This window comes from Eretmochelys imbricata, chromosome 10 (assembly GCF_965152235.1).
Source record: "Eretmochelys imbricata isolate rEreImb1 chromosome 10, rEreImb1.hap1, whole genome shotgun sequence".
Lineage (NCBI taxonomy): Eukaryota > Metazoa > Chordata > Testudines > Cheloniidae > Eretmochelys > Eretmochelys imbricata.
The window spans coordinates 47,698,854-47,721,186 of NC_135581.1; the positions used below are offsets into that span (position 1 = coordinate 47,698,854).

Here is a 22,333-nt window from a genome sequence, read left to right on the forward strand (position 1 = left end):
GCTGGTTGCATTGGGGAGCTAACACCCAGCTGGCACAGGCAAGGCTCCTTCATACAGGAGGCTGGTGGCAACTAGGTTGCTGCACAGCCCTGGCTGCCCTGAGAAGTGTCACAGTCCCTATCCCAGGAATCTCAGTTTCACATGGATCCTCCCCCCAGGACAGGCCCTCTCTTGGCTTTGAGAAACAAACCATTCTGGGGGAGGGGAAATATAGGGGCAGATGTGGGTACATGTTGGGGAAAACAATTCAACCCAGCAAACTCCACCCCAACCCTGGAAGGAGAACACCAGTTTTGGAATTCATCTGACGAGTTATGCGGATATTAGAGAGGACACAAATTTCCCCTTGAACAGATTTTACTTTCACACTTATCCACAGTGGAACACTTGGTGGGCCAGACTGAGAGAGCATGTGACCAGGAATGCAGCTGTAGTCCAGTGGGAGGTGGAAGCACTGGAGACTGGTCCCTCTTTCATCATTTATCCACAACAGAACAGCTTGAATGGGAAAGTAGGAGGAAGCCCAACATCAGAATGTCCCCTAGCTCAGTGGTTCAAGCATTCTTCTGAGAGATGGGAGACCCCTGTTCACGTCCTTTCTCTCCCCTCAGCAGACAGGGGGAATGAAACCTGGGTCTCCCATATTCCAGGTGAATGCTCTAACCGCTGGGCTAAAACATCTGAGGAGGACACCACGTCCTGCTGCAGTACAATTGTGAATGGGGTCAACATGGGCAAGCAGCACAGCTAGCGAATTGAGCTCCGCATATGAGGTAGGCAACTAAATGCCTAACTTCCCCTGGCTCATGGATGGCTCTGGGCTTAGGTGGGAGACAGGTGCCCGGACTCCCAGAGGGAGGCAGCTGGGCACGTGCCCAGAGGCTGAGACACGGGCACCAGGGAACTTTATACTGTAAAAACTTCGGTGCTGCTGAGTGAATTTGGGCACCTACAGAGTTCGCTGTATGGTTTGTATCAAAGGGGTAGCATCCGATGAAGTGGGTATTTACCCATGAAAGCTTATGCTCCAATACCTCTGTTAGTCTATAAGGTGCCTCAGGACTCTTTGCCGCTGTGTGATTTGTGGATCACAGTGGAGCCAAACCCAGGACTTACAGACCGAAATTGGGGATTGAGGGGCCTGGGTCCCTTTGTGGTGGAGCCCACCCTTAGCCTTCCATTGAATGCAACAGGGCAGGAATTTCCCATACTGCAGCTGATGTACTGACCAACAGGTGGAGCTGATTCCCATTGGCCCTCCTATTTCCTCGGTTTAGGGCATGAGCACTGGGTATGATTGGGCCCCGGTTACCTGCAGATTAGGGGAGGGTGTTAATTACCTGGGACAGCTGTCACCTGGCTCTGGGTCACAGTATAAAGCCCCAGAGCAACAGTTTCCCTCCATACTGGATTTGCTGCAAGCAGGCAGGATGGGGTACAGAAACAGCCTGGGCTTTGCTCTTCTGTGCTGGGTGGTCAGTGGGGTGACCTGTTACAATCCCTGGGATTTCTCTAGGAGTGACTCTGCCATCTGGAGACCCACCCCCAGGGCTGAGCCCCCTCAACAACAAGCCCATGTTCTCTCTCTTGCCCAGCCCTCCCCCTGGGCTCGGGCTGATGTTTCCCAGCTCAGGGCTGTGTCCGTGCTGCAGCCTGTCATGGTGCAGTGTGAGGAGGCTCAGATGGTGATCACTGTGCACAGGGATCTGTTTGGGATGGGGAGACTGATCAAAGCTGCTGACCTGAGCCTTGGCCCAGCTGCCTGCCTGTACGTGTCTCTTAATGATGCAGAGAACACAGTGATCTTTGTAGCTGGGCTCCATGAATGTGGCAGCACCTTGCAGGTAAGGATTTATGCAAGTCAGGAGCCCCTACTGATCCCTAGCATCACTGCCCCTGCCTTGTCTGATGGGGTAAAAATGGGGCAGCGGGAGAGAACAGTGGGTAGGATTTTGTCCATGTTATTGATAAGCTCCCTGGTTTTTCCTGGGTGCTTCTTCTTAGCTTCCTGTCTCATGCGCCAGGCAAAGAATTCTGCCTTGCTCAGCTCCTGGAGCAGGCTCACAAGTGGAGCCTGAAGAGGGTGCTCTTGTGGCTCAGACAGACTTTACTTCTAGACCCCCGTCCAAAGTCTGTCTGCAGACTCCACAGACCGGAGCCTGCAACTGAATAAACTGATTGGTGTTAGCCTGAGCTCTGCATAGTCTGTAGGAGGGAAAGGGACAGACTACTGGCTTCCTTAATCCCTACTCAAAATTCACCTCAAAGCAGCTAACAGATTAACCCTGGGGGTTTTACTGTCTGAGATTCCTTCACAACCTGCACAGAGGAAACCAGTGAGCAGAGTTGTGTAAAATGGCACTACTGTGGTGCTCATCTTCCGATGGCTGCTCTAGCAGACTGAGCTCTGAAATCCCCTGCTTCTAGTGTCTAGTCCTTCCAAAGACAGTTGCCAGTTGACTGGGCACTGGTTGGAAAACTTGAGCTCAAGTTTTCTATCTGGCTGAGGCTTGTTCTTAGGCCCATCTCAATGACTTTACAAATGCTCTGTGTACTAGTGTTAACCCTTCCATGTCTGCTCCTTCCCAGATGACCCCAGACTCCCTGGTTTACAGCACAAGCCTGAACTATAACCCCACCCCTGCCAGCAACCCAATGATCCTGAGAACCAATCCAGCTGTGATTCCCATTGAGTGTCACTACCCCAGGTGAGAGTCTGAGATGCTCAGATCCCCTCCCTCCCTTTCAGTCCCTGGTCTGGGATCTGGCTCAGTGACTGAGGTTTGCTCCTCTCCCAGGAAGGACAATGTGAGCAGTAAAGCCATCAAGCCAACGTGGGTTCCCTTCAGCTCTACCCTGTCTGCTGAGGAGAGGCTGGATTTCTCCCTGCACCTGATGAATGGTAGGTGGGAGGTCCCTTCAGGGGAGCCCAGCCATGCCTGTCTGTCCTGCTCACTGTGAACTTGCCTTGTAAATGACTGGAGTGCTGAGAGACCCTCCGATGGATTCCAGCTGGGGGAGGTCATGCATATCCAAGCTGATGTCAGCACTGTGAACCATGTGGCTTTGAGGCTCTTTGTGGACAGCTGTGTGGCCACCCTGAGCCCAGACAGGGACTCCTCTCCCCGCTATGCTGTCATTGACTTCAATGGGTAAGAGCTGGGAGCCCTTTCTAGTCTAAAACAAGACTGATCAGGGACTCTTACTGACCCTTGGTTCTTGTGTGTAGGTGCCTGGTGGATGGGAGATCAGATGACACCACCTCGGCCTTCATATCCCCCAGGCATAGGCAGGACACACTGCAGTTCATGGTGGATGTGTTCAGGTTTGCAGGAGATGCCAGGAACTTGGTGAGAGCCCACATTTCTGCTCCAAGGCGATTTCCCCAGGCTAAGTAGCTGTTAGGGTCCCCTGGGATGGTCCTAACCCCTCTTCCCACTTCCCTTGCAGATCTACTTCACCTGTCATCTGAAAGTCACTGCAGCTGAGCAAGCCCCAGATCCCTTGAACAAGGCTTGTTCCTTCAACAAAGCAGGCAACATGTGAGTAGCCTAGAACCCCATCAGGGGAGTGACAGGCAGCCTAGAACAAAACTCTTCACTGTCGATGACTGTTCCTGTTCTGTTCCAGCTGGTCTCCAGTGGAAGGCACCCGAGACATCTGCAGGTGCTGTGAGACTGGGAACTGTGGGCCCGCTGGACAGTCCAGGAGAGTGAACCCTCTGGACAGATGGTCAGGGAGGCGCTTCCAGAGAGACATGGCCTCCAGGCATGGTAGGATCTATATAATCAGAGTTAATAGGTGGCTGTGTTGTGTTTAGGTCTCCCTCAATAAAAAAGGGGGTTCTGCTAGACAACCCAGGGACCTTCAGCTTGGCTTTATCACAATGTGAATTACAAAAGAAGCAACACGGATGTAGTAACGTCTCTTACCTCAATACAGGTGACTCCTCACTGAGGGAGGCTGAGGCTGATGTTGTGGTAGGACCCCTATTCATCACTGATGCCTATTGGGGATCCAGGAATCTTGTGGAAGAACAAATGGAAGTAGGGAAGGCAGCATCACCAGGTACTTAACTTGTATAGTAGTAATGCATGCCCCTTCAGGGCATTGGGCCTTTTATGAAAAGTGAAAACTCCCTCCAACCACCAGGCTCAGCCCTGCAACCCAAGGGAACACTGAGTAAATGGCTTTGCCAGGACAAACCTATGGGCTGTCAGACCAGTGGGGAGGACCCAAAAGAAGCAAACTAGAATCCAGGGAAGTTCTCCATCCTCCACTCCTGACTCCACCCCCAGCTGGGCTGAAGCACTAAAGTGGCTGAGACTAATTTATAATCTGGGTGGCTTGTTTGACAGGAAGTGCCTGACTCCTGCTCCAGGAAGTTATGACAAAACACATACCACATAACCAATAGAGTGACCTTAACAGAGGGCTAGATTTAGGAGGGAACATGGAAAATTACAGTAGGGTCATAGGATTAACAAGGTGGGAATCTCATCCATGTCTTGGATGTTGATCCACAAATCCAAGGAGTATAGGGAAGCAGATGTCAGGTGTGTGTATAGACGTTTTTTAGTCAGCCTTGGATCAGTCCAATGAGTCTCATAAGCAAACTAAGGAAATGCATGTAGATGCAACTGGTTGAAAGATGTTACTCAGTAATTATCAGTGGTCTGCTGTGACTCTGAGAGGGTGTATTTAAGCAGACAGTCCCTGGGTCTGGTACTAGTCAATAGTTTTGTTAATCTCTTAGATAAGAGGGGTGAGTGTACTTAAAGGGTGGCTGACACCGTGCAACCCCTCTCAGCTTGCACTCTGGAGTACAGGATAAGAATTCAAAACTGACTGGAGAATTCAAGATGAAAGTCCATGAAGTGCTAAGCACTACACTTAAGAAGGGAAAAATCAAATGCCTGGCTACAAAAGAGGGAATAACTGGCTTGCTTATGTAGGATGCAAACACCCAGCGATTTCACTAAAGCTGGAAAAGTGCCTGGTTCCCATTCTAACCACAGATCTTTCCTACAGGTGCAGAAGAGACTCCTGGGCTGGTGCTTGGGCTGAGCTTGGTGGCTGCTGCTATTGGTTTGGCCTCCGTGACTCTGACCATCTGCTTCATATACAAAAACCGCAGCCGTGCAATGGCTGGTGCTGCCATGTGACTTGGCCCTTCTGTGTCATGTAAAATAAACCCATAAATGGACTTGAGTCTGGTCAGTGCTGACTTGTTAATGGGTGGGAGTGATGCTTTCTGTGCTGTGGGGGTAGCTCAACCAGCTGGTCCTCTCATGAACTGACACTGCAATGATTACTATTCACACAGTGCGGGGATGAGTGCAGAGTTAGCCTCTCTCCTGGCAACAGAGTTGAGCTGTTAATGTGAAATGTTGGCACTGCTGTCCTGAGCTGCTTGGGATCTAACACCTGCTACCTGTAGTCGTTCTCCAAACAAAAGCAGTCTGCCTTCATTTGCAGGGGGAGTCATGGCTGAAAGTCACTGGTGACAACAGCTAGAGGCAGCCAGAATGCTGAGAACCGATCTAACAGCAGGCCTATCCTAGATAGAAAGGTATAAATTCCACCTCGAGGGGAGACACCCACGCCATAACTAGTGTGGCTGTGGAGTGGGAGGGGCTCCCTGCCTCACTATGTACCAGGGTATCACTGTCAGGGCAACTAGCCCCTCACAATACCCCACGCAACAATTTTATTTTAAAGTTGGCAAGCTCAACAGACAAGTGCAGATAAGCTTCCTTCAGCTGGAATTTACACCTGGTCAAGTCTAGGGTAGCATTATTGCTAATGAGAACAAGCCACCAGTGGACCAAACTCATCCCTGGTATAACTTCAGTGGCCAGGCATTAGTCATAGTCCTGGCCTTGCGGTGGTTCAGTAGGGCTTGGCTTATTTATACAGTGGCCCAGCCAACATCACTTAAACAACCTCCTGCACTATCTTGGTCAGAAAACTCTGCTGCATGACACCCCTTACAGTGTGGGGAAGGGACGCTGCAGCTGTGCTCTGATGACCTCTGTAGCCAGCATCCTCCATCCAACCTGCCTTGCTCTAGAAAAGTCCTGGTACAGTAAAAAGAAAAGACGTACTAGTGGCACCTTTAGAGACTAACCAGTTTATTTGAGCATCGAATGCATCCGAGGAAGTGAGCTGTAGCTCACAAAAGCTTATGCTCAAATAAATTAGCTAGCCTCTAAGGTGCCCCTAGTACCCATTTTCCTTTTGCAAATACAGACTAACACAGCTGCTACTCTGAAACCTGGGACAGTAAAAACTGCCTTGGAAGGAAAACTGCAAATGCAGAGGACAGAGCAGGCCTGGGGGGGGAGGGGTGCATAGAGCAGGACCACTGAGGGCACCAGGAATGCTAGGGTGGAGGATGCCAGTAGCTAAGATGCATGTTCCTATCTGACAAGATGTGGAATAGGAAATAATCCCATGTGCCTCCTAAACATCTTCATAGGGCTGTGCTGCTGTGGGGAAAACTATGACCTTGTCTACAGTTAACACTTGTGCTGAAATGTAACTCCCCTCCAATGGCAACATCATAAAACCATTGCAGGGAGCGGTGTAACACTTCTGTCCATGTAGTTAGGATGATGGAGTGTCTGGGTAGATACTGTTCCATACATCAGCTGTTCTTGTCAATTTTGTGGCTCCAGGGGAGCCATGTAACTAACAAGAAAGCCAGTTCCCCAGCCTGGCTGCTATTCTGGCTTGGGCTGCTACCTGGGCTCCCCACTGGGAGCCTTACTGCCCCCCAGAGTCCCTGCCAGGAGTACAGCAGCCAGCTAGACTCCAGCTGTGGATCTCTCTGCTGGAAGGAAGAAGCCCCAGGTACCTGCCCTCCTGGCTGGGAGCACAGAGGCAAGAACTGTTCATGGTGGGTGGGAGGCACAGGGAGAGTGCTGGTGGGTAAGGCCCGCTGGCGGGCAGGAGGCACTGGGTTGCCAGTGGGTGCTCAGCACCCACCATTTTTTTTCCCATGGGTGCTCCAGCCCCAGAGCACCCATGGAGTTCGCACCTGTGATGACACAAGATGCAGGGAGGAATTTTATCCCTATTTTACACCTGTGGAAACTGAGGCATAGAGAGGCTGTGACATGGTCATGGTCACCCAAGAATATGGCAGCAGACCTAGAAGTTGAACCCTGAGCTGGGGAGTCCAAAGCCAGTGCTTCAACCACAAGAACACACCTCAAGGTCATCAGCAGGGTTCTGCACACATACTGCCCTCAAAAGAGCAGAGCTGGCTCTAGCTGCTGACCGTCCCTCTGTTCTCCCAACCTTCCCACGCCTGGTGCTGCAGAGATACTGACTGCTCAGCGGCCTCTAGGACAACTTTAACCTTCCCACCATTCCTTAAGCTTTCAACCCAGCCCTTTGTTCCACTCTAGACAGCTCCCTGCCCCTAACATCCCTCCACTATGACTGCATTTATCTATCCAAACCTGCAGTTAGGGAGGGGTCGTGTAATCATCCCCATCTCACACAGGGGAACTGAGGCACGGTGACAAAGGGCCAGAATTAGTGGCCACTTATCTAAATTCCCATGTAAGTGATTTTGAAAAACAAAATGCAAAATTTGGTTTTAAAGAGAAATTTAGCTGCGGCCTTCACTAGACTGGCTATAGAGAATTTCTATCAGGTGGAGCCATAAAATGCCCAACCATGATCGGCATCCAATTTAACGCAGGCCCTTTAGAACCAGCCCGTGGCCCTCTGCTCATTCAGCTAATCCACCGTATAAGTGGACTGTTCAACGGTTGGTTAGACAGCATGAGATTCAGGCTGCTTGTGTCAGGAATGGAAGTGTTCTCTAGTGGTTAGAACCGTGGCTACAGACAGGACAACCAACCACATGCTTCGGATGTTCGCTTCAATAGACAGCCTGGCTCAGTGGATGACACTCAGGTCTGCCATATTAATGACCTAGATATAAATGTGACCTTTCCCAAGAGGACCATTGTGCAGCCTCTTGGTGACGTTACCTATAAAACAGGGGAGAATGAGACCTGTCTCCCCTAGTGCATGCGGAGGAAGCTAGTCAAGTATAAATACACATAAATATGAACAGCCATCGCTGGAAGCAACAAATCTTGAACTTACAGTCTCCTGGGCCCAGTTCTTCCAAGGTATTTAGGCTCCTAACTTCCACTGAGCCTAACTACCTATGAGGAGCTGGGTCATGGTTCCTAGCCCAGTGCCCTGTCCCCTGGTTGAAAGAGGAATCCTGTGTTTATCTGTGCATACAGGCACAGCATGCATGGCTCCCAGAAAACCCCTGGGCTCTTCCCCAGGACCAGAAATAAAACAGAATGATTTTGGATAGGCTAAGTTTTGGGACTTGTTCTTTGGACTGGACATTAGCCTTCAGCAGGGGTAACCCAATGATCTCCGTTTCACGGGGATCCCTCCCTGATCATTTCTTAGCTGTGCAAAAATATCATGATCAGATTGTTCAAACAGCATACTCAAAATTTAAAAGCAGGCCATTTGGGAGAGCTGTGGCTGGCAAACCATTTGGTCAAATGAACTCAAGTTGGCATCCCAAAATGCACCTCAGCCGCTGAACTAGAATGCCAGTTTGGGAGCTGATCTGACTATCAACGCCAAGTTCAGATAAGAGGCAAAATTCAGAGACCAGGAATTTAAACAGAGAGTGGGTTTCAAACGTAACCATGATGCAGCGATCACTGCTCCATAATAAAAATCCCCTTTGGAATTGAGTATCAGCATTGCAGACTCTGCACAGCTGATGTTTCACATCCACGACAAAATGTGTCAGATTTAATTGAATGAAACCTCACAGGAATCTCCCAGAATACAACTGATGAACTGACCAACAGGTGGAGCTGATTCCCATTGGTCCTCCCATTTCCCTGCTCCAGGGATGGGTAGTGGATGTGATTGGGCCCCAGCTGCTTGCAGTCTAGGGGAGGGTGTTCATTACCTGGAGCAGCTGTGAACTGGCTTTAGGTGCAGGGTATAAAAGGCCCACAGCAGGAGATTCTCCCCATACTGGGTTTGCTACTGGTAGGCAGGATGGGGTACAGAGGTAGCCTGGGCTTTGCTCTTCTGTGCTGGGTGGTCAGTGGGGTGACCTGTTACAATCCCTGGGATTTCTCTAGGATTGACTCAGCCATCTGGAGACCCACCCCCAGAGCTGAGCCCCCTCAAGGACAAGCCCATGTGCCTTCTCTTGCCCAGCCCTCCCCCTGGGCTCGGGTTGATGCTTCCCAGCTCAGGGCTGTGTCCCTGCTGCAGCCTGTCACAGTGCAGTGTGAGGAGGCTCAGATGGTGATCACTGTGCACAGGGATCTGTTTGGGATGGGGAGACTGATCAAAGCTGCTGACCTGAGCCTTGGCCAGGCCACCTGCAGGTACACATCTCTTAATGCTGCAGAGAACACTGTGACCTTTGCAGCTGGGCTCCATGAATGTGGCAGCACCTTGCAGGTAAGGCAGCTTCATAGAAACCAGGAGCTTCCTATTTGTGAGATTAAAAAGGGTAACAGTGCTGCACAGGGTCTTGGCTCAGTTACTGAGCCGCTAGCTATTTCTTGGAGGGGAAGGTGTCTTTTTTTTCCCTTAGTCTTCAGTCTCCTTACAGTTGAGAACTATTTCATGCCTTTATGCTCCAAAAGGAGGTTTAAGAGCATGCATGGGGAGTGAGCCATGGTGGCTCTGTCAGATTTCACCAGTGGACCCTTGTGCTCAGTCCGAGCCAGGGACTTTGACTGCCAGTAAAGCCCACTTTGGCTCACTGAATTCTGTGAGCTCTCCAAACCCTGTAGATGGGAAGGAGGCAGCTGAATGTGTTTCTGTACTCTGGTAGCGCAGTAACTTGAGAAGTGGAGTGAGTGTGTTTTACATGCGGGGGGGGGGGGGGGCGCAGTTACTGTATGGCACATGCCTCAGAATAGGCACAGAGGAAATGCGTGAATAGTCATGCGAAGGGGGCACGACCATAGCTCCAGTATTTCGATGGCTGCTCCAGCAGAATGAGCACAGGAACTACTTGTTGGAAGACATGCCCACTTCCTGGAGAACTGTCTTAAATTCTCAGCTCTCAGCTGAACTCCTTGCCCTTAATCGGTCCAATGTCCCCTCCTTCCAGATGACCCCGGACTCCCTGGTTTACAGCACAAGCCTGAACTATAACCCCACCCCTGCCAGCAACCCAGTGATCCTGAGAACCAATCCAGCTGTGATTCCCATTGAGTGTCACTACCCCAGGTGAGAGTCTGAGATGCTCAGATCCCCTCTCTCCCCTTCTGGAATCTGGCTCAGTGACTGAGGTTTGCTCCTCCTCCCAGGAAGGACAATGTGAGCAGTAAAGCCATCAAGCCAACATGGGTTCCTTTCAGCTCCACCCTGTCTGCTGAGGAGAGGCTGGATTTCTCCCTGCACCTGATGAATGGTAGGTGGAAGGTCCCTTCAGGGGAGCTGAGCCCTGCCCTGTCTGTCCTGCTCACTGTGAACTTGCCTTGCAGATGACTGGAGTGCTGAGAGACCCTCCAATGGATTCCAGCTGGGGGAGGTCATGCATATCCAAGCTGATGTCAGCACTGGGAACCATGTGGCTTTGAGGCTCTTTGTGGACAGCTGTGTGGCCACCCTGAGCCCAGACAGGGACTCCTCTCCTCGCTATTCTGTCATTGACTTCAATGGGTAAGAGCTGGGAGCCCTTTCTAGTCTAGAATCTACCTCAAGTCTGTGGGGATCTTACTAACCAGAGTTCTTGTGTGTAGGTGCCTGGTGGATGGGAGATCCGATGACACCACCTCGGCCTTCATATCCCCCAGGCCCAGGCAGGACACATTGCAGTTCATGGTGGATGTGTTCAGGTTTGCAGGAGATGCCAGGAACTTGGTGAGAGCCCACATTTCTGCTCCAAGTCAATTTCCCCAAGCTAAGCAGCTGTTAGGGTCCCCTGGGATGGTCCTAACCCCTCTTCCCACTTCCCTTCCAGATCTACATCACCTGTCATCTGAAAGTCACTGCAGCTGAGCAAGCCCCAGATCCCTTGAACAAGGCTTGTTCCTTCAGCAAAGCAGGCAACATGTGAGTAGCCTAGAACCCCATCAGGGGAGTGACAGGCAGCCTAGAACAGAACTCTTCACTGTAGATGTCTGTTCCTGTTCTGTTCCAGCTGGTCTCCAGTGGAAGGCACCAGAGACATCTGCAGGTGCTGTGAGACTGGGAACTGTGCATTCCTTGGAGGACAGTCTGGGAGAGGCAGCCCTCTGGACAGATGGTCAGGGAGGCGCTTCCAGAGAGATGTGGCCTCCAGGCATGGTAGGTTCTGTGCCCACTTCACCTGGGAAGATGTCTGGCTTACTCCAACAGACTGTTCCTGGGGGATCTTCCACCCAAAATGGGATGGATTGGTTTTCTAATAGTGCTTCTCTCCCAATACAGGTGAGCCCTTGGTGAGGGAAGCTGAGGCTGATGTTGTGGTAGGACCCATAATCATCTTGGATACTGATCAAGGATCAAGAGATCTCTCAGTTGCTCAAATGGAAGCAGAGAAGGCAGCATCAGAGGGTAACTAGTTCTAATGAACAAGTCTCATGGTGCCTCTATTGTCACTACTAATCTACATTAGGTTTGCTGGGAAAAGATGCTCTAAAAGATGGAAGAAATGAGTTTTATGAAGTCAGTTGTAAGAATCCCTTAGTCCAAGGAGGGAGTGTTAATAATGAGTCAACAAGACTCAAGAAGGGCTCCTTGTTGAGAGGGTCCAACCAGAGCCAGTCACATAGGACTGTCGGCCACTGTAGCCTGGGCTTATCTGCTGGGACATCAGTTGTGTGACCTGAGACCTGCAACCTATTATCCAGTGGGATTTATAAAGAGGTGCTGATCTCCTGCTCCAGCCACTTCTAGTAGACAAACTCCAATATGTATGGCTATAAAACACTTCAAAAAACACAGCCCTACAATACAGCTCAAATAAAAAATCCCCCAGTTAATAAAATGTGGCCTTCACTCATGTACCCAGCGAGTCCCTGGTAGATTTTTGGAGAGGAGAGGTTGCTGGAGAAGCAACTAGCTGCAGTTTTAACCATGTGTCCTTCCTCTTGTAGGATTCTCTTCTACAGCTGGGCTGATCTCAGTGGCAGCTGCCATTGCACTGGCCTTTATTACTCTGGGGATACTCGTATACAGAAGATGCAGCCGTTCCAGTGCCTGAGCAGTCACATGCCTTGTACCTTCTGTCTAATGTAAATAAACCCCAGTGACTTGATTCTGGTCTGTGATGTATTAATGGGCAAGGGAGATGCCTTCCCTTCTGTGGGGAAGGAAATGGTGTGGTTGATGCACCAACCACATTATGGACACACCCATGGGGCTGCATGGGGAGAGATCATGTGAGGGTGAAGAAAGCAGAGATTGCTGCCTTCCGGTTCCCAGAGGCAAATGGCAGGGGGATTTCCCTCCATCTGAACTGTCCATCTGGCACCTGTAACCATTACAGGGCTCTTGCAGTAGAGAGAACACAAATCCCCCCAGCCACTGGGCCCTCTGAGTGAAACAGATGCCATGAGGGAGTTCCTACTGACTCCATGGCTGGCTTTAGGTGATGCTCTAGGGCAAGGGTTTTTAAACTTCATTGCACTGCAATCCCCGTTGTCCAACTACTGCCCTGGCCCAGGGGGTCAAACCCCCAGGGCTTACCCTGGGGAGCAGGGGCTGTAACCTGAGCCCCACTGCCTAGGGCAAAAGACTGAGACCTGCCAAACAGGGCTGACGCCCTTGTGCTTTGGCCCTGGGCACTGGGGCTCAGTTGGCAACTTTAGTTTGAGCCAGTCTAACACAGCCTTGGCAAACCCATTAAAATGGGGTGGTGACCCACTTTGGGATCCTAACCTGCAGTTTAAGAACTGCTGCTCTAGGGTAACTACTCACCTTAGAGAGAAGGATCGGGGCACTTCAGACAAATTGTTCTCACCATGGACTGAAATCATGGCTGGGGTGAACTCTTTAGGCTCAGGCTAGTTAGTTCTGCAGGCTAGCCCTGTTCTCTTGCCACCAGGCCTAGGCAGAAAGTGTCTGAAAAAAAACTTTCCAGTTTCTGTGCCCTTACCTGCAGTGTAGTGAGGCCTGTACAACAACGATCATGCAGCCTCTACTCAAACCCAAGTGTAAAGGGCTCTATCTAGTTCTCTACAGTGGTAGAGACAACACAGCCAACCCTGCTCTAGGACAGGATGTCACTTCCTCAACATCTGCCCTTTAGCTGTGTGGGGAGCAGATCCAAGGCCAGGGTTGCACAAATAAACATCCTCAGCAGGCCAGAGGAGAGCAAAGGGAGCAGCAGCGTGTATGTTCCCAGAACAAGCTCTCTGCCGGAGTGGTTATTCACCCTCTCCCGGGTGATGCTGCAGGGGGCAGGAGCAGCCTCTTTCCTCCAACACATGCAGCTCTCTGAGCAGGGGCCCTTGGAGGCTTGCTGTGCACCTGCAAGTGGAAGGGACTCTGAGCGAGTAAGGTCCTGACAGGGACTGTCTAAGGTCAGAGCACCTCATCTACAGTGTCCAATGACTCCCCCAATGCCCTGGGAGTAGGGGAATGCTGACCACCTTTCATACAAGGGGGGAAAAGACAGGGTTATTAAGTGAGGTTGCCCAGGAAGGCTTTGGCACAATGTGGAATTTAACCTTGGTCTCTTGCATGCCAAGGTGGTGTCTCAACCATCAGACCATGTCTCTCAATGCTTTTCAGCCCATATTCCCAAATTCCCTCTGTTCTTGTCCCCTCTGACTAGCTGAGATCCAGCCCTCAGCCGTAGGTACATTTCCCCCTGCCTCTGGCACAACTCCAGCCCTTCCTCTAAAATATGGGTCCTCTAGTTGGGAAGATCCAAGACCCTGACATCCTTCAAATCCCCCTCCTTTCTCTGCACTCAGCTTGTTTCTCTCCCTCCCAAATATTGTTGGCTGGATCTAGACAAACAGCAGGAATCATTCCTGTCCTCATTTCACAGAGGAGACTCTAAGGTTCAGTGCTGCTAAGCCAAAATTAGTGGCCAGTTCCCAAATGAAGAGGAGTTGGTGCTGCATGAGGGGCGTGGATTCAATGCCTGGAGGTACTGCAGCTGGTAGAGCTGTCAGGCCCTGACCTGCCAGTTTTCTGGCTTTCTCGGGTGCCTTGAAGAGGGGATGCCAAATCTGATTTTTAAATAGAAATTTTGCTACAACCTTCACTAAACTGGGAAAAGAGCAATTCCATCATGTGGAGCCAAAATTACACCCCTGGGACTCACCTGGTTTGGACACAGTCCTCTGCCCCTTGACCTAACCTTTCTGTCAGTGGGCTTCACAGCTGCTTGGCAGAGAATCAGGATTCCTGGGTTCTCGACCCAGCTGTGGGAGGAGACTGTGGTCTCGTGCGTAGCACAGGGAAGGTAACCGACCACATTCACTCCATGCATTCATTCATTCATGCACGGCTGTGGCTGGGGTCATCTGGAGAGACCTGGGTTTTATTTCTAGCTTACCCAGGGCGAACATGATGTAACCTCTCAGTTAGCTTAGCTCTAACATGCCGGAGCATGAGAGCTGCCTTGCCCTAGTATAGGGCAATGAAGCCTTAATCAGTTATTAGTTCTGCAGGAACAAATACGTATTAAGAGCTGTCAGTGGAATGGACCAGTTGCATGCCATCCCATGGGCTCCCCACAGGTATGGTGTTGAGAACAAGTGTCTGTCTCCCTCTGGGCACACTGTCATTCCATGCAGGGCTCGCAGCAGTCCCATTCGTTGCTCCATCAAACCAGAGATAAAGTTGAATAACTTCATATGGACTAGCTTTTGGAGCTTGCCCCTGGTGCAGGCCACTAGATTCCCACAGGGGTACCTCTGCCCCAAGAACCTCATGATGCCAACTGACAGAGGGTACTGGGAGACACCGGGGCACAGGGACCCCCTGGGTTCACCAAAAGAATGTCATGTAAGGTCTCGAATGAAGCCTCGGGTCACACAGGTCATCATAACTTTTGTGAGATGTAGGTATGGGAAGTATGCAAGGAGCACTGAAAATTACGATCTGTAGGCCTTGTAGATGAAGCAGGCCTCTCAAAGGTAGTGCATCTTGAGACAAACTCCTCCAGCCAGCTAATGAGGAGCTGGCAGAGACTTCAGAAAGAAACTAACAGGATGAAGTCAACATTGGAGGGGGAACCCTAGCTAGAGGTAAACATCAAAGGTGCATTCTGGTGTATTTGAGGAGCAAAAAGACACCCCGACATCAGATGCCTAGGAAGTAAACTGACAGCGAGTTGGTGTCATGAAAAAGGAGTCTCAGCCAGGCTTAGCTGAAAATGCTGGAGAGAACTTCGGTGAGAGACACTTTTCGAGACTGGAGAATAACTGGTTAGTTAAGCATAGGCTCCAGAACGCGAGTTATGATTTTGTTTCACAGCTAGCCGTTTGTTTCCAGCTCTCACACCATTTTTATGTGACTATTCTGTCTTAAATAAATCTCCTTTTGCTTTAGAATTCGGCTGAAGCGTTGTGCGTGATACAAGAGCGGTGAGCTAACGCCAAACTGGTAAAGGGGGACGCCCTGTCCTTTAGCAACAGAAGGTCTGGGATTTCTGTGGATCTCCAGTGATCAGGGCTGGATCCCACATTGAAGGGACTTGAAGCCTGGGGCGCATTGATTGTCAACCTGCCAGGCAAAACACAGGGCTGGGCTATCCCAGAGAAGAATGCTTGAGGCGCTGATGGGCTGGTTGCACTGGGGAGCTAACACCCAGCTGGCACAGGCAAGGCTCCTTCATACAGGAGGCTGGTGGCAACTAGGTTGCCGCACAGCCCTGGCTGCCCTGAGAAGTGTTTGGGCACCTACAGAGTTTGCTGTATGGTTTGTATCAGAGGGGTAGCATCCGACGAAGTGGGTATTCACCCATGAAAGCTTATGCTCCAATACCTCTGTTAGTCTATAAGGTGCTTCAGGATTCTTTGCCGCTGTGCGATTTGTAGATCACAGTGGAGCCAAACCCAGGATTTACAGGCCTAAATTGGGGATTAAGGGGCCTGGGTCCCTTTGTGGTGGAGCCCACCCTTAGCCTTCCATTGAATGCAACAGGGCAGGAATTTCCCAAACTGCAGCTGATGTACTGACCAACAGGTGGAGCTGATTCCCATTGGCCCTCCTATTTCCCTGGTTCAGGGCATGGGCACTGGGTATGATTGGGCCCTGGTTACCTGCAGATTAGGGGAGGGTGTTAATTACCTGGGACAGCTGTCACCTGGCTCTGGGTCACAGTATAAAGCCCCAGAGCAGCAGTTTCCTCCATACTGGGGTTGCTGCAAGCAGGCAGGATGGGGTACAGAAACAGCCTGGGCTTTGCTCTTCTGTGCTGGGTGGTCAGTGGGGTGACCTGTTACAATCCCTGGGATTTTTCTAGGAGTGACTCTGCCATCTGGAGACCCACCCCCAGGTCTGAGCCCCCTTGACGGCAAGCCCATGCGCCTTCTCTTGCCCAGCCCTCCCCCTGGGCTTGGGCTGATGCTTCCCAGCTCAGGGCTGTGTCTGTACTGCAGCCTGTCATGGTGCAGTGTGAGGAGGCTCAGATGGTGATCACTGTGCACAGGGATCTGTTTGGGATGGGGAGACTGATCAAAGCTGCTGACCTGAGCCTTGGCCCAGCTGCCTGCAGGTACACATCCCTTAATGCTGCAGAGAACACAGTGATCTTTGTAGCTGGGCTCCATGAATGTGGCAGCACCTTGCAGGTAAGGATTTATGCAAGCCAGGAGCCCCTACTGATCCTTAGCATCACTACCCGTCTTGTCTGATGGGGTAAAAATGGGGCAGCAGGAGAGAACAGTGGGTGGGATTTTTGTCCATCTTATTGATAAGCTCCCTGGTTTTTCCTGGGTGCTTCTTCTTCGCTTCAATCTCATGCACCAGGCAAAGAATTCTGGCCTGCTCAGCTCCTGGAGCAGGCTCACCAGTGGAGTCTGAAGAGGGTGCTCTGGTGGCTCAGACAGACTTTACTTCTAGACACACCTGTCCAAAGACTGTCTGGAGACTCCACAGACAGGAGTCTGCAACTGAATAAACTGATTGGTGTTTAATAGGTTAACCCTGGGGGTTTTACTGTCTGAGATTCCTTCACAACCTGCACAGAGGAAACCAGTGAGCAGAGTTGTGTAAAATGGCACTACTGTGGTGCTTGTCTTCCGATGGCTGCTCTAGCAGACTGAGCTCTGAAATCCCCTGCTTCTAGTGTCCAGTCCTTCCAAAGGCAGTTGCCAGTTGACTGGGCACTGGTTGGAAAACTTGAGCTCGAGTTTTCTATCTAGCTGAGGCTTGTTCTTGGGCTCATCTGAATGACTTTACAAATACTCTGTGTACTAGTGTTAACCCTTCCATGTCTGCTCCTTCCCAGATGACCCCAGACTCCCTGGTTTACAGCACAAGCCGGAACTATAACCCCACCCCTGCCAGCAACCCAGTGATCCTGAGAACCAATCCAGCTGTGATTCCCATTGAGTGTCACTACCCCAGGTGAGAGTCTGAGATGCTCAGATCCCCTTCCTCCCTCCCTCCCCTTCAGTCCCTGGTCTGGGATCTGGCTCAGTGACTGAGGTTTGCTCCTCCTCCCAGGAAGGACAATGTGAGCAGTAAAGCCATCAAGCCAACATGGGTTCCCTTCAGCTCCACCGTCTGCTGAGGAGAGGCTGGATTTCTCCCTGCACCTGATGAATGGTAGGTGGGAGGAGCCTTCAGGGGACCTGAGCCCTGCCCTGTCTGTCCTGCTCACTGTGAACTTGCCTTGCAGATGACTGGAGTGCTGAGAGACCCTCCAATGGATTCCAGCTGGGGGAGGTCATGCATATCCAAGCTGATGTCCACAAAGAGCCTCAGAGCCACATGGTTCCCAGTGTGGACAGCTGTGTGGCCACCCTGAGCCCAGACAGGGACTCCTCTCCCCGCTATGCTGTCACTGACTTCAATGGGTAAGAGCTGGGAGCCCTTTCTAGTCTAAAACAAGACTGATCAGGGACTCTTACTGACCCTTGATTCTTGTGTGTAGGTGCCTGGTGGATGGGAGATCAGATGACACCACCTCGGCCTTCGTATCCCTCAGGCCCAGGCAGGACACGCTGCAGTTCATGGTGGATGTGTTCAGGTTTGCAGGAGATACCAGGAACTTGGTGAGAGCCCACATTTCTGCTCCAAGTTGATTTCCCCATGCTAAGCAGCTGTTAGTGTCCCCTGGGATGGTCCTAACCCCTCTTCCCACTTCCGTTCCAGATCTACATCACCTGTCATCTGAAAGTCACTGCAGCTGAGCAAGCCCCAGATCCCTTGAACAAGGCTTGTTCCTTCAACAAAGCAGGCAACATGTGAGTAGCCTAGAACCCCATCAGGGGAGTGACAGGCAGCCTAGAACAGAACTCTTCACTGTAGATGACTGTTTCTGTTCTGTTCTAGCTGGTCTCCAGTGGAAGGCACCCGAGACATCTGCAGGTGCTGTGAGACTGGGAACTGTGGGCTGGCTGGACAGTCCAGGAGAGTGAACCCTCTGGACATATGGTCAGGGAGGCGCTTCCAGAGAGATGTAGGCACAGAACCTACCATGCCTGGAGGCCACTTCACCTGGGAAGATGTCTAGCTAACTCCAACAGACTGTTCCTGGGGGATCTTCCACCCAAAATGGGATGGATGAGACTAACCTGACATGTATTGGTTTTCTAGTAGTGCTTCTTTCCCAATACAGGTGACCCCTTTGTGAGAGAAGCTGAGGCTAATGTTGTGGTAGGACCCCTAATCATCTTGGATGCTGATCAAGGGATCTCTTAACTGGTCAAATGGAAGCAGAGAAGGCAGCATCAGTGGGTAACTAGTTCTAATGAAGAATAAGTCTCATGGTGCCTCTACTGTCACTTATTAATCTACATTAGGGTGGCTTGGAAAAGTTGATCTAAAGGATGGAAGAAATGATTCTTACAAGATCAGCTGTAAGAATCCCTTAGCCCCAGGAGGGGTTGTTGGTAATGAGTAACCTTGGCTCAAGGAGGGCTCCTCGGTGAGATGGTACGACATTGACTGGCTCTGGTTAGACCATCGACCACTGTAGCCTGGGCTTATCTGCTGGGACACCAGTTGTGTGGCCTGAGACCTGCAACCTATTATCTAGTGGGATTTATAAAGAGGTGCTGATCTCCTGCTCTGGCCACTTCTAGTAGACCAACTCCAAATATGGCCCTACCACAGAGCTCAAATAAAATCCCCCATTTTATTAACTGTGGCCTTCACTCATGTACCCCGGAAGTCCATGGTGGATTTTTGGAGAGGTTGCTGGAAAAGCAACTAGCTGCAGTTTTAACCATGTGTTCTTCCTCTTGTAGAATTCTCTTCTACAGCTGGGCTGATCTCAGTGGCAGCTGCCATTGCACTGGCCTTCATTACTCTGGGGATACTTGTATACAGAAGATGCAGCCGTTCCAGTGCCTGAGCAGTCACATGCCTTGTACCTTCTGTCTGATGTAAATAAATCCAATGACTTGAGTCTGGTCTAGGACTTATTCTTAATGGGCAAGGGAGATGCCTTCCCTACTGTGGGGTTGGAAATGATGGGGTTTGTGCAGAAACCCCCTCATGGACTCACCAATGGGCTTCAAAGGAGAGACCATGGGAGGGTGAAGAAAGCAGAGATTGCTGCCTTCAGGTTCCCAGAGTCAAATGCTTAGTATCTCTCATAGGCAAATGGCAGGGGAATTTCCTTCCTATAACCATTACAGGGATCTAGCAGTAGAGAACAGAAATCCCTCAGCCACTGTGCCCTCTGAGTGAAACAGATGCCATGAGGGAGTTCCTGCTGACTCTGACTCTGACTGTGGGTTCAGGTGATACTTTAGGACAGGGGTTCTCAAACTTCATTTCACCACACTCACCTTCGGTCAACAATTACTGTCCTGGCCTAGGGCATCAACCCCCAAGGGCTTCAGCCCTGAAGCCCTGGGGCTTTGACCCTGGGCAGTTGGGCTCAGTCTGTGGCTTTAGCCCCAGTCAGTCTAAGACAGCCCTAGGAACCCTATCAAAATGGGGTCATGACCCACAGTTTGAGAACTGCTGTTCTAGGATAACTTCCCCCTGATCCTTGTGTCTAAGGTGAGCAGGCTTGCAAGTTCTTCTCACTATGGCCTGAAATCACCTCTGGTGTGAGATGTTGGGGTTAGGGCTAGATGTGAGTGTTCAGACCAGCCCCGTTCATTGCCCTATGCAACCAGGCAAAAGTGGTCTAAGATGGGTGGGCAAACTTCTTGGTCTGAGGGCCACAGCTGGGTATGGAAATTGTATGGTGGGCTATGAACGCTCACAAAATTAACAATTCATAGTGGGGCTCTATAAGGCATGTTACTGAGCTGGGGGGAGGGGACTCCACAGGTCAGTAACAGCAACTCCTAGGGGCCCTGCTGATAGTCACATCAAGGTGACCATACCAGGCCCCGTAGCTGGGATGGTTGTGGCCCTTGGATGGTTGTGAGAGTCTGGAGGGTCATATGCTGCTAGCCTTAATCATTGGCTAGTTTGGGTGGAGGCTGGGGCCAGGAGGCTGGTGCTGTGGGAATAGGGGGTATGGCCATATAGGGGCAGGTTCCAATCCTGGAAACAGCCCAGTGAAGTCTGAGTAAGCGATGCCGGTCGCACCTGTGCAGTGTGACTCTGCTTGCAGGAAAATGGTGCTCATCAAGGTGTTGTGAGACGGGAGCGGGACAAGCCCCTGACCCTGCTCCCCAGCAGCAGCTCAAGGCCTGGATTAAAAGGTGTGATGGGCCAGATGTGGCCCACAGGCCTTCGGTTGCCCACGCCGGTCTAAGAAAATCTTCCAATTTCTGCTCATGCTCTGGGCTATGACCTGCAGATCAGTGATCATGCATCCAGGGCAAGCTCGACTCAGTCTGAAGGGCTCTGCTGTCTTGATCTCTCTACCACTGTAGAGAACACAGCCCACCCTGCTATGTGACGGGGCGTCATTTGTTCAAACAACCTGTTATAAATGTAAAGGGAAGGGTAAACACCTTTAAAATCCCTCCTGGACCTAGGAAAAACCCTGTTACCTGTAAAGGGTTACGAAGCTAGGTTAAGCTTGCTGGCACCTGACCAAAATGACCAATGAGGAGACAAGATACTTTCAAAGCTGGAGTGGGGGGGGAAACAAAGGGTCTCTGTCTCTGTGATGCTTTTGCTGGGGACAGAACAGGAATGGAGTCTTAGAACTTAGTAAGTAATCTAGCTAGATATGCGTTAGATTATGAGTTCTTTAAATGGCTGAGAAAATAAGCTGTGCTGAATGGAATAGATATTCCTGTTTTTCTGTCTTTTTGTAACTTAAGGTTTTGCCTCGAGGGATTCTCAATGTTTTGAATCTAATTACCCTGTACGGTGTTTACCATCCTGATTTTACAGAGGTGATTCTTTTTACTTTTTCTTCTATTAAAATTCTTCTTTTAAGAAACTGAATGCTTTTTCATTGTTTTTAAGATCCAAGGGTTTGGGTCTGTAGTCACCTATGCAAATTGGCGAGGATTTTTATCAAACCTTTCCCAGGAAAGGGGGGTAACATTTGGGAGGATTTGGGTAGGGGGGAAAGATGTTTCCAAACGGACTCTTTCCTAATAATAATACTGGTTAGACGCTTGATGGTGGCAGCGACAGTCCAAGTGCGAAACGTAAAATAGTTTGTACCTTGGGGAAGTTTTAACCTAAGCTGGTAAAAGTAAGCTTAGGAGGTTTTCATGCAGGTCGCCCCTTCTGTACCTTAGAGTTCAGAGTGGGGAAGGAACCTTGACACAACCTCTCTCCTATAGCTGCGGGGGAGCAGATTTCAGCCAGGGCTGCACAAACAAGACGTGCTGTCAGCAAACCCAGGGAGGGTATAGGACCAGCACAGTGTATGTTCCCAGAACAAGCTCTCTGCAGGAGTGGTTATTCAGCCTCGTGACGCTGCAGTGGGGCACGGAAAATGGTAGGCAAGATAGTGGGGAAGGAGCGGCCCCTTTTTCCTCAAACAAATGTAGCACTTTCAGAGCAATGGCCTTTGTAGGCTTCCTGTGCACCTAGACTTGGAAGGGACTCTAAGCTATAAAGGTAGTGATGGGGGCTGTCTAACGCCAGCACCTAGCACACAGTATAAAAATTCCCCTAACAGAACCCCAGGGGGAGGGGTGTGCTGACCCCTTTTCCCACAAGGCAGGAAAAGACTAAGACACAGGAAGATTAAGTGAGATTGCCCAGAAAGGCTTTGACACAGTGTGGAACGTATCCTTGGTCTATTGCATGCTAAGGT

The 22,333-nt window shown here is 50.7% G+C and overlaps 2 protein-coding genes and 1 pseudogene across 2 annotated transcripts; all 3 read left to right on the top strand.

The window, feature by feature from the left end:
* The first annotated feature begins 1,430 nt into the window (after positions 1-1,430).
* On the top strand, positions 1,431-5,165 carry LOC144271255 (zona pellucida sperm-binding protein 3-like). Its single transcript, XM_077828469.1, has 9 exons — positions 1,431-1,844; positions 2,590-2,708; positions 2,799-2,902; positions 2,975-3,152; positions 3,230-3,350; positions 3,451-3,542; positions 3,631-3,773; positions 3,943-4,068; positions 5,032-5,165. The coding sequence occupies exons 1-9, from the start codon at positions 1,431-1,433 to the stop codon at positions 5,163-5,165; spliced, it is 1,431 nt and encodes a 476-aa protein (XP_077684595.1).
* A 3,898-nt stretch (positions 5,166-9,063) lies between these two features.
* LOC144271259 (zona pellucida sperm-binding protein 3-like) lies at positions 9,064-12,217 on the top strand. The gene is made up of 9 exons (XM_077828474.1): positions 9,064-9,477; positions 10,139-10,257; positions 10,338-10,441; positions 10,515-10,692; positions 10,773-10,893; positions 10,994-11,085; positions 11,174-11,319; positions 11,443-11,568; positions 12,111-12,217. Exons 1-9 carry the CDS (start codon positions 9,064-9,066, stop codon positions 12,215-12,217), a joined length of 1,407 nt encoding a protein of 468 aa, XP_077684600.1.
* Positions 12,218-16,352: 4,135 nt separating this feature from the next.
* On the top strand, positions 16,353-19,498 carry LOC144271237 (zona pellucida sperm-binding protein 3-like; annotated as a pseudogene).
* The last annotated feature ends 2,835 nt before the right edge of the window (positions 19,499-22,333 follow it).

Bases quoted from the DNA above. Each gene is read 5' to 3' on its own strand.
- LOC144271255 (XM_077828469.1), top strand. From the start codon at position 1,431: ATGGGGTACAGAAACAGCCTGGGCTTTGCTCTTCTGTGCTGGGTGGTC. The intron at 1,845-2,589 runs GTAAGGATTTAT...GCTCCTTCCCAG, and splicing joins AATGTGGCAGCACCTTGCAG to ATGACCCCAGACTCCCTGGT. The intron at 3,543-3,630 runs GTGAGTAGCCTA...GTTCTGTTCCAG, and splicing joins TTCAACAAAGCAGGCAACAT to CTGGTCTCCAGTGGAAGGCA.
- LOC144271259 (XM_077828474.1), top strand. From the start codon at position 9,064: ATGGGGTACAGAGGTAGCCTGGGCTTTGCTCTTCTGTGCTGGGTGGTC. The intron at 10,693-10,772 runs GTAAGAGCTGGG...TCTTGTGTGTAG, and splicing joins TCTGTCATTGACTTCAATGG to GTGCCTGGTGGATGGGAGAT. The intron at 11,086-11,173 runs GTGAGTAGCCTA...GTTCTGTTCCAG, and splicing joins TTCAGCAAAGCAGGCAACAT to CTGGTCTCCAGTGGAAGGCA.